The 14,934-nt window shown below is 49.0% G+C and overlaps 1 protein-coding gene across 3 annotated transcripts in view; it reads right to left on the reverse strand.

The window, feature by feature from the left end:
• NOS2 (nitric oxide synthase 2) overlaps positions 1 to 9,915 on the reverse strand; it is a 37,268-nt gene extending 27,353 nt beyond the window's left edge. The window contains exons 1-4 of one of the 3 annotated variants that reach the window (XM_057501135.1): positions 9,670 to 9,911; positions 8,231 to 8,402; positions 888 to 972; positions 10 to 132 (exon numbers count right to left, since the gene is read on the reverse strand). In XM_057501135.1, coding sequence (XP_057357118.1) covers positions 10 to 132; positions 888 to 972; positions 8,231 to 8,340 — 318 coding nt within the window. In that variant the 5' untranslated portion in view covers positions 8,341 to 8,402; positions 9,670 to 9,911. Of the gene's footprint in view, positions 1 to 9; positions 133 to 887; positions 973 to 3,732; positions 3,846 to 8,230; positions 8,403 to 9,669 lie in introns of those variants that run through there. The other 2 variants (XM_057501136.1, XM_036899528.2) reach the window with 2 other exon arrangements.
• Between the last annotated feature and the right edge of the window lie 5,019 nt (positions 9,916 to 14,934).

Genomic DNA, 14,934 nt, shown 5'->3' on the forward strand with positions numbered 1-14,934 from the left:
ACTTCTTACCCTCTTGGCCTTGTGGTAAAGAGTGTCTTGGAAAGTCATCCCATTGTGCCAGTTTTTGATCCTCACATGCTGTGGGCCAGTCGATGGGGGCACGTCCAGCTTGACCAGGGATTCTGGAGACGCCTGAGAGTGAGGGAAAACCAGGGATTTCCAAATGCCTCCAACCCCAGCACCCTGGGCCCTGATTTTTGCTTTGTGCGAGTAGGGGGCTGTGGGCTGGCACGCAGGTCAGGGTGTCAGCCCATGTGCCTCCTGCCTTCCCAGCAGCCTGGCCACCTGGCCAGTGCCTGTTAAGAGGTCCAGGTGCCTGGGCCACTGGCCAGGCTTCTCTCCTCACCAAAGACCCTGCCAAATACTTCCTCGGAGGAACAGCAACAGGAGAGACTAGGTCAGATGTGAGGGAGACACTGCCATAGTCAATACTGCGGAGAACAGAAAGCAGGACAAGGAGGCATGTCTGCACCACTGCCTCCCACAAAGGCATTCAGTAATATGAAACCATGTTCTCTCTCAACTCCCTTTCATTTCTCTTCCCACTTTTCCAGAACTCTGAGGTCCAAAGCACTTACAGAGGATGGAATGGGTGGGATAGAGGCTGGGCCCAGGGGCTCAGCTGCTGAGCCTGGGATTATTTTGGCATGTCCTACCCTGGCTCCACGGGCAGGGTCCTCTCACCCAGGCCAGCCAGCCCTCACAGGGAACATCCAGGTGCCCAGGCCTTGCAGGCACCCCCTCCTGATCACCACAGACCAGCCTGCTTACCCATCTTGCCCACAGTGTGCCCTGGGGTGATCCCACACCTCAGCTTCCACCAGGCTGCTCAGCCTGCATCTGCCTGGGGGAGGAAGGGGCTTCCCACACCCAAGGGAGTCACTGACCTTTGTGGTCCCCGAGAGACACTGGGGGCACTCATTCTGGTGCTTGCTGAGGCTGTGACACTTGGGGTCATCCTGTGTCACTGGACTGCAAAAGGAAACAGCTATCATGAGACAGAGTATCTGTGGGCAGAGAGGGATCCTGGAGTTCCCTCTGCCAAGCCGCTGTTTGTCAGATGGGGGAACTGAGGCCCAGAGATGGGAGTAAATTCCATGGCTTCCAGTCACGTAGGATGTGTGCATGTGGTGGGGGAGGCAGGCAGGAGGACCCAAGCTCCCCCCCATCACGACCCGCCCTCCTTCTCTTCTCTTGCTTTCCCCCTACAAAGCCACAAGACGTAAGGGGAGCTGAGCCAAAGCCAGCGGCCAAACAGCACTGCACAGAGCTCTGGGAAGACACCCCCCGTGGAATCCCGTACAGACATGGCAAAGGGCTGTTTGGGCAGACCAAAGCCTCCTTCAACCCTGCCCACCACCCACTTGTTTGGGGAGGGCTAAAGCTTTTTATTTAAAGTACTTGGTTTACCTTGGTTTATTTATTCATTTAAAATTTTTATTATGCAAAATATTAAGCACACATGAGTAGGGAGAACACTTCTCCTATACCCCATGGGTCCCTCACCCAGATTCAACTCCAATTCAACAACTATCAGCCCAGAGCCAATCTTGTTTCGACTCTGCTCTCCCAGGCCCCACTGTCATTTTAAAGCAAATCTGAGATGCCAGGTCATTCATGAATATCTCAGTAAGTATTTCTGGAAGAGAAGGACTCTTTTTAAAAACATACTGGTTGTATTTATTTCAAAACAGCAGATTTAAAGAATGTCGCCTATCCTTTGAAGAAGAAAAATCCCTATCTGTCTGAAATCACTCAGAAACCACTGCTTCTGGTTTAGGATTTCAGGTTGGCCCTCCTGGCAAATGCATGTGACTCCCCTCACCCACAGGAGAGCACGCATGCCCCCTCCTGGGGTGAATCACACCCCAGGGGCAGCTCAGCATGAAAGCTTGACATAGTCCATGCTCTTTGCAGTATTCTCTGGGGTGTGTGTGCATGTGCGCACACATCTAAGGAGAAAGAAGGTTAGTGAGCATCACAAAGGTCTCTCACTTTCCACTTTATGCATATCGGTGATGTTGGAATATGATAAATGGATATGTATGGCTTTTACTATTGGAAAAAATAGTGATTGTATATTTATATTATACAATTAACTACATATGTTACATAGAAGCATTATATGATTTATAACTACAGAATGCCCCCTTCAGAGAATGTACATATGTATCACAAATCAACTTCTATCTGAATCTCTGAATCAAGTGCTTCAGCAGCCCTGGAGAGGGCCCTTCATATGACCTGCTGTCATCACCCCTCTGTTCTGAACTGGTGTAGCCCACCAGGAAACAAGCCAGTACAGGGTAATCTGGACATTTAAAACAGGCTGAGCAGTCATCATGGGGCTGCTTAAACTGGAAGATGTTTTGAGGCTGGGGTCTCGGTGAGGCATTGCCTCACTGCTCTTTGTTATCTTTTGCCATTACCCTTCACCCAAACTCCCACCCTGCTTGTTTTTGCTTTCTCTTACCTCTTTGTGCCATAGACCTGGAGGATTTGAGAAGTTTACTGGTCCACAATAACGCTGAGATTAAGAATCAATGTCTTTGTACATTTAACATAAATAGCCCCCCCAAATATTAAAATGCTACCAAAAAGTCCACTGTACAGATGGGCCACATTTGGCCTGAGTCCATTACCTATGACTGGATATTTAGGTTATGCCCAGTTTCTATTGTAAATAATGCCTCAAGCTGTATGCAGGGCCTGATGCTGTGTGTGTGTGTGTGTGTGTGTGTGTGTGTGCGCGCGCGCCCGCGCGCACGTGTGCACACACGCAAGCAGAGAAAAACACCTGGGGGAAATGCAAGTACATATTAACAGTGACTAGCATTAAGTGATGAGAGGATGAGCGATCTGAATTTTTCTTTATATTTTGCATTTCTAAAACTTTTACAGTGACCATGAATTCCTTCATAATTAGACTTTATTTTTGAAAAATGAATAAACAAAGCTATGTACAGTCACTCCCCTTTCTCCCTCAGTTAGCAGATTTCTTTGGGCTAGCTGCTGGGAACAGGGTGACCAGAAGCCAGGTGAGCATATTAAGGATCTGCGTCCTTAATGGCCAGGTATTAATTACATGATCTATTCAGACACTCACGCAGTTTTGACTAAACCCACAGCTTGGTCCTGTTTGGTTCTTCCTAGGGGCAGAGGACCCTTAAGGAATTGTCATCAGAAGGAATGTGGTGCTTACTTAGACCCAGAACTGTCTACAAATCCTTGAATGACTGAGGTCAGCTGAGGTCAGAGCTGCTTGGAGTTAGGGTGGGGTCCTGATTTCCCTGTGGTTTCCTCCCCACCTGCCCACCATGCCATACACCAATGTGGGGCGTGGGGGGGGGCGGTGCGCGCTGGGAAATGGGTCTTATTTGTAAAACCAGAACCTCTTTGAGCTCTTAATCATATCTGTGCGAAAGGGTGTAGCAGCCCCAATGCTAAAACACCTAGAAAACTCCCCAGTGCTGAAGCACCCGCAATTCCTACTCCAGCCCAGAGACGCCTCTCGTAGGTGCCTGTAGGGCTTCTGAGTCCTTTGTGACTAGTGAACTGCAACCTTTTAAGCGTTCTAAAAGAGTAAGACACTTTATAATATTCAGCAGCATCCTAGAGAGCGAACATCTGATGTTCGCGGAGAACTGAGGCTCAGAGCACGGCAGTGCCGTGCCCGGATTCGAGCCGCCCGCGCGCCTCCCTCCCAGGGTGGACCCGGCCCGGCAGGAGTACCTGGCTCGGCGGCGGCTGGGGGAGGGCTGCAGCCGGAGGATCCTGCGCAGGAGCCGGCAGAGCCGGGGCCGGGCGGCCTCGCACGCCGCGCCCAGCCCCTCACGCATGGCCCCGGAGCGCGCAGCTCCCAGGGCGCGCAGCCCCGCGCCGCGCCCGCCTCTTTATCGCCGCCGGCCCCCGCGGCCCCCGCCCCGGGGCGGAGCGAGCCGGAGGAGCGCCCAGACTCGGCTTCACCCCGTGTTTGGCCCCTGGACAGAATGTTGCCCCGCGAAGGCCGCCTCAGCCCCGCTTTCCTCGGTACCATTCCGGCCCGCATGCCCCATCGGCCCCCCAACCCCGCGGCGTCTGCAGGGAAGACAGCCTCTTGGATGCTACCGGGCCGTCTCTGCGCCTGTAAAGCTGGCCTCGGGCTTGTTTATTTCGCCGCTGTACAGTGCTTTACACTTTACAAAGCAAACTTTCCTTTCCGTTGTTTCATCTGCCCCTTACTAAACATAGTCAAGAAGGCAAGTCTGTATTGTTATGCCCACCCTATTGAGTAGGAAGCCGGGCGGTGGGGCGCAGAGAGGTTAATGATCTTGCCCAGGGCCGCACAGCAGCTCCAGAGCCCAAGCGTTCTCACTTCACAGGGCTGACCCAGGAAGTGTTATTTCTTTTCTTCAATTCTGTGATTCCACGAAGGAAGCCAAAGAAAGCGCAGGGCTAGAGGTGACTTTTAGTGGCGTCTTCGAGGGGGTGGCGGCATGAGGGAAGGGGGGTGTTGAACCAGAAGCCCCCTGGGGCCCTTTCTAAGGCTTCTGGTCCTGGCTACCTGTGAGGCACAAGGCCCCTGACATTGTTCCATTTGCAAGCCGCTTCTACAGTGGAAGCAGAATAACTCCTAGGGTGCAGACAGGGACAGGGCAGCAGCCCCCCGCCTCAGAGCACCTCCTGGACATACTCCAGCCAATTTAATCCCATACCCAAATTAAAGTGGAAGGACAGAGGGCGCACACTTGTTCTGAGCCGCCTGCACCCCAGCTAGCAACACTAAGCTTGACTTTGTTCAGAATTCCATATACGCTTACCGAGACGTTCCCACGCTTGCCTTTGTCTCTAAAAACACACGTACAAGCACATCATACTCACTTCCTAATCGTTTGTTTACATAAAATATAGAATCATCAGTCACAATGGTCTTACACCTGAATGCATTGGAGAATTACTTTTTAAAATCAAAATATATTAATTGACTCCCACTGCTTTCAGGATAAAATCCCCTCTGTGCTATTTCCTCTTCCAGTAACATCCTCTTCACCCCCTCGCTGTACAGTCATGGTCCAGCTGTGCCTTCCGACTCCTGAAAGCCTTCTCCCACCCCATTCCTCCCCACACCACAGCCAGGCCAGGCCCCCCGCGGTAAGCCCAGAAGAGACCCTAGTGTGCCCACATTCTCCTGAACCTGTCTGCCTCTGTCCCGCCACCCCACCCTGACCCCAACTGATAAGGCTCTTTGGTGTCCCAGTCTTCATGTACTCCTCCACAAGCCAGTGAGGCAGTCATCACTTCCCCCTTTCCTCCCTGACAACAAGAACTGGACCTCTTTTCTCTGTCCCTCTCTCATCCCAGCAGGTGGTAGGCCTTGGGGAAAACCCATATGATACAGAGGTTATGAGTCTGGACTTGGTTCAAACCTCAGCTCCACCACTTTCCAGATGTTGACTTTGAGTAAGTCACTCAACCTTGTTAAATAAGGGTAATAATATTTCCTGCCCAATTACTGACACAGAAATAAGAACTGTATAAATGGTATCTTCTATTTTTAGCTACTGTATATGCAATTAATAAATGAGTCAATTTATTGTTTATTTAACTGAAAAACAGAAGGGTTTCCCTGACATCTCCACAGCACTCCCAGTAGAGTGCCAGGTGAGTAGCCCTCAGCAAATAATTGTTAATGGATTGGAACATGCCCAGGACCAAAAAAGTGGCAGCCTGGCATAGTCACGACAAGCTGGGCTCCTGGTTTAGCTCCTGGCTCAATCATTTGCTAACTGTGAGGTCTTAAAAATTACTTAACCACTTCTAGCAGTGTCCTCATCACTACAGTAGGAGGACAGCGTTCCTTCCTCATGGATGTTGGGAGGGTTAATTAATGTGTGATATTTTCTCTCGTCTTCTTTGATATCAGTTGTTTCTGATTTGAGCACTTCCACCAGCTCTCCCCAGCTTAAAAAGATGGGTCAAGTCAGCTGGTTTGCCTCGGACCATCCTACAGCTCAGGCCTCCCGAAAGGTCCAAAAACACAAGTCGGCCATAACTGTCAGCGCAATTAGAAAGCAAGGTTATAGGCCACACAGTAAAGGATAAGGGAGGAGGGGGATTCAGGACAATCTTGGAAGGTGGGGAGTGGGTCGGTTCTGAATGAACTGAGGGAGGAATGTGCTGTTTAGAGGCACTGGGGGACTCAGGAAGGCTGGGCTGGGCAAGTGGGATGGGCCCTCTTTCTGGAAAGGGCAATCATATAGAACCCTGCAGTTAAGACGCAATGGGGAGCCACTGAAGACCCCAGAGCAGGAGCATGACTTGCTAGAAGTCAGCCTGGAGTGAGAGAGGTCAGAGCGAGTATGGGGGGCTGCAGCTGGGAAGGCCAACCAGAGGAGCTGCAGCCATGAGGTGAAGAGAAGGACGGGACGTGTAACTTAGTGACTGAGCAGAATCAAAGTAGACCCCTGGGGTTCAGGCCCTCCTGAGACCATGGAGGAGAGATGAAGCTTCACCCGTGAGTGTGAAGTGCCAGGGGGATATCTAGAGGCTATCCAACGCTGCAGTCTCATCTCTTGGTCTCTTGACCACCTTGGCCACCACAGCCCAGACTGCCTGGTTTCAAACATTCTTTCCTCCAGTTCAATCCACACACCACACCTGCACTGTCTTGCTCAAGAATCTGCAATGACTCCCTGCATCCAAGCACAGCAAGTCCACAACCCCTACCCTGCACTCAGGCCTTTTGTGCTCTGGCCCCGCCTCTCCTATCCCAGACCTAGCAGGTCAGGCTGCCCTGCTGTCTGTCTGAGTCTTTGCCTGTCTTCCTCCTGGAATGCCTTTGCTCCTTCTCTTCACCTCCACACATTCCACCCACTCTTCCAAGTCCACTGAGAGCACCTGACTTATGTGAAGCCCTTAGGGGGAACTTGGTAACATTGCTCACCCTCATCCTAGCAGCCAACAACAATAACAGTGATGCCCACTGTAACAGATGACACTTACTAAGTAAGCACTTACTCTCTGCCAGGAATAGGGCTAAGTTATTTACATGTGAAAACTCATTTAATTCTTACCACATCCCCAAGGAATAGGCATTACTACCCTCTTCTTACAGAGGAGGAAATTGAGGATCAGAGGCTAGGGGAGTTGCCATAAATCACAGGGCCGTAAGTGCAAAGCCACCTGCTTACCCCCAAGCCCACATTCCTAATCTGGCTGCTCTTCTGTGCCGTCAGGTACGCTCAGCATAGCCATGGTGCACACCTCCAGGGGGCCTCCTCCTGCTACAGTCCATGGGAAAGGCTCCTCTGGCCCCGTGGGACAGCCCTGTGTACTCCAGGGCTTTGGTTTGATTCATACTTTCATGTTACTGCAGATGGGCTTGTCTTTCCATTTGAGCAAGCCTCAACCTCTAGGTCAAAGCTATGAACTCTTCTAGCATGTTCTGGAAGCCTGTCCTCTCACTGGATGGTTGACTGACTAATTCTCTCAGTTCTGCTTTTCCTACAGGCAGGGGGTTCAAATTCCAGCTCTGTAATTATCAGTCATTTGACTTGGGGGAAGTCACTCACCTTTAAGAGCTTCTATTTGCTCATTTGTAAAATGAGACAATAACTGGTACTTCACAGAGCAGCCCTGGAGATCAGTTGACTGTTGCCATGTGCCTGGCCCAGAGTGGGCGCTCAGTAAACGACAACAAATTGTGACATTTATGGGTTGCCTGCTGCGTGCGGGCACACTGCTGAGTGCGCTGCACACACTCTCATTTCATCCTCCATATGCTATGAGGCAGGGCCCGTTGGTGCCCTCATACTGCATCTGAGGATCAGAGGTTAACTTGCCCTAGGTCACACAGCTGATGAGAGACAGCACAGGGTCTGGAGATAGTGAAATATCCTGGTACTCTTCACCTGGTTGATACTCAAAACACCCAACAACTGGTGAGTCATATGCACAGACGAATCAGAAAAGATGCCCGCCAAGATGCCACACCAATTCTAACCACTGGGATCTACTGCCTCTCATTCTCTGTTCAGCTGTTCACTCCATAGTTCACTCCCATATTCTTCCCCCAGAGACTCCGAGCACCTTGAGGGCCAGGACTGTGCCAGGTCCCTTCCTTCTTACATAATGTCACCAACTGGCTGCATCAAATTCCAACAGATTCATCCAAGAAACAGCTGGAGAGGTCAGAGGAGGGAAGGGAAGCTCAGAGGAGATGAGCAGGAGGTGGCAGCCAGGAAAAGCTTACCTGGAGGGAGCCTGGGTGGCCTTCCCCACATTGTTGTTGATGTCCGTTTTCTCAGTCACGTCATACTGGTAGGATTTGGCCTTGAACAGGAACTTCCAGGGACAGGCCATCTCTGTGGCTTTGCAACAGGTCACTTATCTGGACTTAAACTCAGAGATTCTTCACTGTGGGACTGGGACTAAGGAAGGAGATGGTGACAGAAGACTGAAGAAGAGTTTACATAATCAGGTCTTCTCTGTATGGCTAAGTTACTACAGAATCAGTACAAAAGCCAGCATAAGTTGTGAATAGCCACTTCATCGCTGCTTTGCAACTTCTGTTCCCATTGTTGGATTGGATTTGGGGAGCCTATGGACATAGACTTTAATTCTACAAAGCCACATAAAAATCTGAAGGGAAAACACTAGTCCTGTAGCTCCACAAGGACAAAGCACACACCCTGTGAACCTTCTTAATGAGACTTGCTGGCCCGCCTGACCAGGAAAGCTTCATTGATGACCTGAGGCAACATGCTCAGTAGATAGTATCTGTTGTGTTATCACTGTTATTGCCATTGGTCACTAGGAGAGGTTGAGCAATGTTGAAGTTCCTTCTAAGGGCCTCACAGAAGCCCTGGTCATTGAAACATGGATGCCTTTGCCTGGCCCTGCAAGACTGTTTTTGCTGTTCTAATTAGCAACTGTCAGGTTACACTTGTCACTGGTGCAAGCACTCAAGTTGTAGCTGCCTTTAAGATTTTGCAATTGTAAGACACTACCACCTGCTCCTTTTTTAGTATATGAGTGTTGGGGGGAGATAATAAGTGTTTGTGAAAAAAATGCACTCAACTCTCAACATCTGAGATTATCTCCTTATCTTTTTAAAAAGACCAAAAAAGGAGACCTAAGTGGAGGTGCATGTCTAGTCTGGGCTTGCCCCCAGCATAGAAACATTTGGACTGGCAGCCAGCATGGTGGTGTGGCCCATGGAAGAACCTTAGAGTTCTCCAAGCCTGGGTTCAAGTTTTGGCTCTACTACTTACATGACCTTGTTCAAGTCATTTAACTGAGATGCATTTCTTCATCCATAAAATGGGTTTAATAATATCCATCTTAACAGAATTTGTTTGGGAGGGGAGAGGTACATGCTGTAAGGACTGGGGAGGATAATCTATGTAAAAACAATTCTTAGCAGATCACTCCCTACTCTCCAGTCTGAATTGTCCAAAAAAATTTCCCAGTGTTTCCTTGAAATGTAGCAACCACAGCAAATTTTGCAGAAAAAAAAATCTGAACAAGACGCCCTGTTCAAACAGCTGCCCCTTGTGTTGGCATTTCTCAGACTTCCCGCCAGTTTCTCTTTCTAGGCAGAACATTCCCCCCGTTTTCTGAGCCTTCCCAAACAGGAAGAAGCAAAACCCTCTCAAAACAGCATCTTCCCCAGAAATGAAGACAACTCACCTGAGCGCTGGCTCCCCTGCCTCCACAGGGGACAGACAAGCACACAGCTGGACAGCCTCGGAGCCGAGTCTGACTGCCCTGTGCTCCTCCCAAGGGTGGTTGAGAGGTCTCAGAGCGGTGATGCTGAGTTACCTGGGGCCAGGGAACCTCAGTCTTCAACTCACTGCGAAGTTATGATCACACTAGCAGCTAAGAAGTATTTATACCCACCCCATGTCATCAGGGAGCTGTTTTTGCATAAAGGTCTCTTTTTTGTTTCCAAAGGGAGTGTCCCCGGCTGGGTGCACAGTTAGCCAATTTATGACCACTCCTGGTCTGTGGGTGACTTGATCCTATCGTTACATCACTCGGTGTAGTACATCCCCAGTAAACCCACCTATTCCTGGTCGCAAGCCCAAGGAGTCAGTTCGTCAGCAGGGTGAGGGGTCTGATAGAGGAACTGTCCCGGGGTCAGGTTTTCCTTAGCTAAGCCACAGTTGCCTCACTTTCAGCATCTGGATGGGTTTTTTTTTCCTCAGCAGGGAGCTCTCTGCTTAATTCCCATCCAATCTCTCGGATTTCCAGTTTGCGGCTCGAGTCCAGGAAACGGGGGAATATTGACAGCATGGAACACACTGGAAAATGCCCAAGTTACAGAAAACCAGTGAAGCTGGATGATGCCAGTGTTCCAAACAGCCCCTGAAATATGCAACTTGAGATTTTGGCAAGGGAAGGAAAGCCGTTGGCATAGACACCTCCGATGTTGGTGCCACTAATGTCTCATCCTGCAGCTCTAAGTGAACTGTGGTGGGACGGCAGGTAGAGTTATTTTCTACAGGGAAAAAATCCCTTAGAAATGATATAATTTCTTATATGGAAAATTATAATTTCTTATAATTCCATGTACTATAATGCTTCAAATACAGTATTCCTATATGGTAGGAATTGTTCCATTATAAAAGTAAAATAACAATTACATTAGGGAAGAGTCAAAACTGCAGGGAAAAAATATCACCCTTGATCTCACTATCCTGACACATGGTTGTCACCATCCATTTATCTCCTTCCTCTTTCCCAAATTAAATGCAGCCTTATAATAATATATATAATGATATGTATATATAGTAGTGGATTGAATTTGTCTAAGATAGATACACTGAGTCCAAAAAAGACACGAATAGGTGCTCAAAGATCTTTGTTGAGTGAATGAACAAATGAATGAAGATTAGGAATAGACTACAATGAGTTTCAACATATCAAAGCCATCCTTTCATGCTTTAGCCAGTTCTGTTCAAGGAAACCAACACTGCCTGAGGAAAGACGCAGAGTTCCTGGGCTCAGAGAGTGCAAAGCTTAGAGAAAAGAATGGATGGAAACAGTATAGAGAGATAAATATAGTGGTGGATGGACGGCAGAGCTGATGTGCAAATCTGAGTTGCTCAGGGAAGGTTCACAGGGGAGAGGACATGAGGGCAGGGGATTTTTGTTGTTTTTTTGTTTTAATTTTTTATTAAGGTATTATTGATATACACTCTCATGAAGGTTTCACATGAAAAAACAATGTGGTTACTACATTCAGATTATCAAGTCCCCACCCATATCCCAATGCAGTCACTGTCCATCAGTGCAGCAAGATGCAGGGCAGGGTTTTGAGGGATGTTTAGGAGTTTGCTTCACCCTAACTCCTATTCCCTGTAAAGTGCTTCCACATATTCTGGCTATATCTGCAGCAAGTACAGGTATTAACATCTTGCATTCCTCTAACAATCCTATGAGGTGGGTACTATCTATTATTTACTTGCCATTCAATGAAATTCTCTAGAATCCTATCTACTTGGCATTAGAGCATCTGGTTAGTTTTGCTTCAGAAAATGCAAGTATTCCATTATTTGTTCCATTAAACATGTGATAGCTGAGCTCTGAGTACACAGGCAGTGCCGTCCCAGGACGTGTGTGGGTTGCCCTTCCCCTGAGGCTGATGCCCTCGCTCTCTTAGATACTCCCACCGACAATGAAGGCATCCTCTCCCAAGTGCAGTCCCTGGAGAGTGTCTCCAGGTCCTCATTATCTTGTCAGCTTGCCTCAGCAAGGGACCTCCCTCTACATGACCCCCGAGGTGTATGTGCTTATAACCACCAGCTGCCTGGGTGTCCTTGCCTTCTTTGATTCCTCACCCTCTGGACAGGTGTGGAAACGGAGGCACCTGGAGTCTCAGGTGAAAATGTGGTGGAGCCTTGCAGGAAATCCAGATCTCTGACTATGCCCCCACTAAATCATGGGCCCTTAGGGGTAGGAACCATTGCTGTCCTCACCACCCACTATCCCCAACCCTACTGGCTGGCACAGAGTAGGCACTCGGAAGCCTTAGCTGAATGACTGATGAGTGGTGCCAATCAAAGGGCCTTGGGAGTGCCTGGCACAGGGCAGGAGCTCGGTAATGATTTGTTTTCTTTCCCTGTTCCTTTGCATTCTGCTCACGTTACCAGCCTGAGCTTCAAGGCTGCCAGATCGCCCAGGCCCTGTGCTAACTCAGAGCCTGCCAACCTTGATGTCCTTGGCCCTTGGCAGGGTTTGGTCAGCTACTGTCCAACCCAAGCACCAGGCTTTGAGGACATGGCTGCAATAAGCCTGAAAGGCCCTGGGCTCTAGTGACAACCCCATTATTGAGTTGCTGTGTGAACTCAGAAAAGCCACCTCTTGCCTCCAAGCCCACCTTTTCACTCAACAAACCATGGCCAAGATAAAGTGGCTAAGTGAGATACAAGAAAATGTTTTGAGCTATGGACCAAAAAGGCAGCCAGGCAAGAATTTTTGGCCCCTGCTATGGGTCAGGAAATAACAATTTACCTTCTGACAAAAACAAGAAGGTGACATGACCTGTTTTTCAAAATACCCTTTCTCACACGCCAGTGCTCCACCACAAACATTTGCTGTTAAGTTCCCAATTTTCTTTCTCTGTTGTATTACATCCATTTATTTATTTTTATTGGAATAAAATTCACAACAGGGAAAAATTCACCATATTGACTATTTTAAAGTCTACACTTCAGTGGCCTTTCGTGTATTCACCATGTGGTACGTAAGCATCACCACTACCCCGATACTCCCTTAATTGGAGGACAGCAAGGCGGGAAGGAAATAAAGCCACGAGGATCATGATGCACAAAGAGGTTAAGAGAATCACCATGGTCACACAGCAGGTAGTCTCTGAGCTGGGACAAACAGAGGGCCCTGATGCCCACCCCAGAGCTCTAGTCTGCAGGGTCCAGGGCTGGCCACCATCCTGGGCATCATCATGGATTTAACTCTCTGCATCCCTTGGCTTTCTGGACTTACACAGCTGCTCACCCAAACAGGCTGTGTTCCTGGGCCTCTTCTGATGATGGATGTGGCAGGTGAAGGCTGCCAAGGAGAAATCAAAGAGCACCTTGAAGGGCCGGCAGTGGACAGGTGGGCCCCCAAGAGGGCAGGGATGGAAGGTCTGAGGCTGCCTGCCTTGCTTCATTACCAGCACATCCCAGGCACCATGCCAACGGCAACAGCGATGGAATTTCTCAGCCTTGTCATCCTGGGACTGACTTTCCATCAATAAAGTTGCTCTGTCCCTCTGCCGAGTTGTGGAAATGGTTCAGCAACAGTTGGCCCTTGGGAATCAGCAGCTTCGAAGCACTTTCTACAAGAACAGCGATCAGAGGGAACACTTACAAAGCAAGGCACATATATGTATCTTCCATTTAATCCCCACTGTGAGGAAAGTGTTATTATTAGCCCAGTTTTATAGATGGTAAAATTGAGGCTTGGTGAAATTAAATGAAGGGGTGGTGGACAGAGGAGAGTGCCTCAGGTCAGAGGAGATGCGTCAAACTCCACTGCTTCTAAATGAGAGTGCTGATGTCCCTTCTCCGTGGTCGGGGTGCCCTAGCTCTCTGAACCCAGGGAATTCCCACTCTTATCCAGGAAATTCCAGCTCAGCACCCCTGGCACCTGGTGTCCTGTAGGTATAAAGAAAGGAGCAAAGCATCGGGGTGCTGTTGTCTTGGTGAGCTACAGGACTGGCAGGGAAGTTGTGCCACCTGCCCTTGGTGTGGCCAGGAGGGTTCTGGAGCAGCCTCCCAGCGCCACCTGGACCGGGCAGGGGACAGCCTCCAGTGAGCCTGTGATGGCAGATTGCCGAGTGATGGCATTTCTGTAAGGCCTGTAGCAATCGGGCTTGCCTTCATTGCCCTGTACACGTGCGGCTGGGAGCCAGACTGGGCTGTGTTCCAACCCCAGCTCAGCCAGGTGAACTTGGCCAAGTCCCTTAATCCCAGCCCCAACCTCATGCACTCCTTTAGCTGCAAAAAGAGACTAGAAAGAGTTTCTTTGTAGAGTTTTCTGAGGATAAAATGAGATACTGTCTTCAAAGTGCCAGGCATTCAATAGATACTAGTAGTTCCCTTTCTAGCAGATGGGGAAACTGAGGCCAAGAGATCTCACTTCCAAGGCACTTGTCTTAGCTCACCCCTTCATCCTGTCCAAAAGGCCCCCAACCTCCCTTGCATGCACCTAGACTTCTCCTCCTCCCCCAGGCACCCTGGCACCATCCGTACAGCACACACACCTTGTGGATGGTGACATGGCTGCTTATATTTCTGGTCTCTCCCTTGAGCACCTTATAACCTCAGCACCCTGCACATAGTAGGCGTTCAGTACATGACCTTTCTGATGATGCGAAGGGCAAGGTCCATATCTGGGTGAACCTGGGTCTCTGTTAGGTCAAATGACAGGTTTCCCAATGATGGTCAATGTACCTAAAGCAATCCAGAGGGTATTTGGGGTGGTACCTGGAATAAAATTTTTAATTTTAATAGTTGAAGTATTTGTTGATGTGATTATTGTCCATGACATTTTACTGATTTTCCCACGTGTGAAAAATGATAAAAATTTATTTTAGAAATGTAAGTTAAAGGAGAGTTAATTTAAGGAAAAATATTTAAACAGTAATAGTATAGATGGTATGCAGGTATGACAAAAATTCTGCAGGTGGAATATAACTGCAAGGGAAGTCTAGGGAGCAGGTGAGTCTGTGTGTGTGTGGAGGGGTGGGGGGCATGGCAAGTCACATTTCTGATCTCAGCTTCGCTCCTGTCCCTGTCAAAGGAATGCACTGGGAAAAGTCTTTCTAAGAATTCTTTTCTAAATTCTGATACCCTAAGGCATTAGGTCTCAAACAGGCCCCAGCCCCAGAGCACTACATCATTTACTGACTGACCACTGGAGGGCGTGAGTCACACAAATTCCAGCCAC

This window comes from Manis pentadactyla, chromosome 4, assembly GCF_030020395.1.
Source record: "Manis pentadactyla isolate mManPen7 chromosome 4, mManPen7.hap1, whole genome shotgun sequence".
Lineage (NCBI taxonomy): Eukaryota > Metazoa > Chordata > Mammalia > Pholidota > Manidae > Manis > Manis pentadactyla.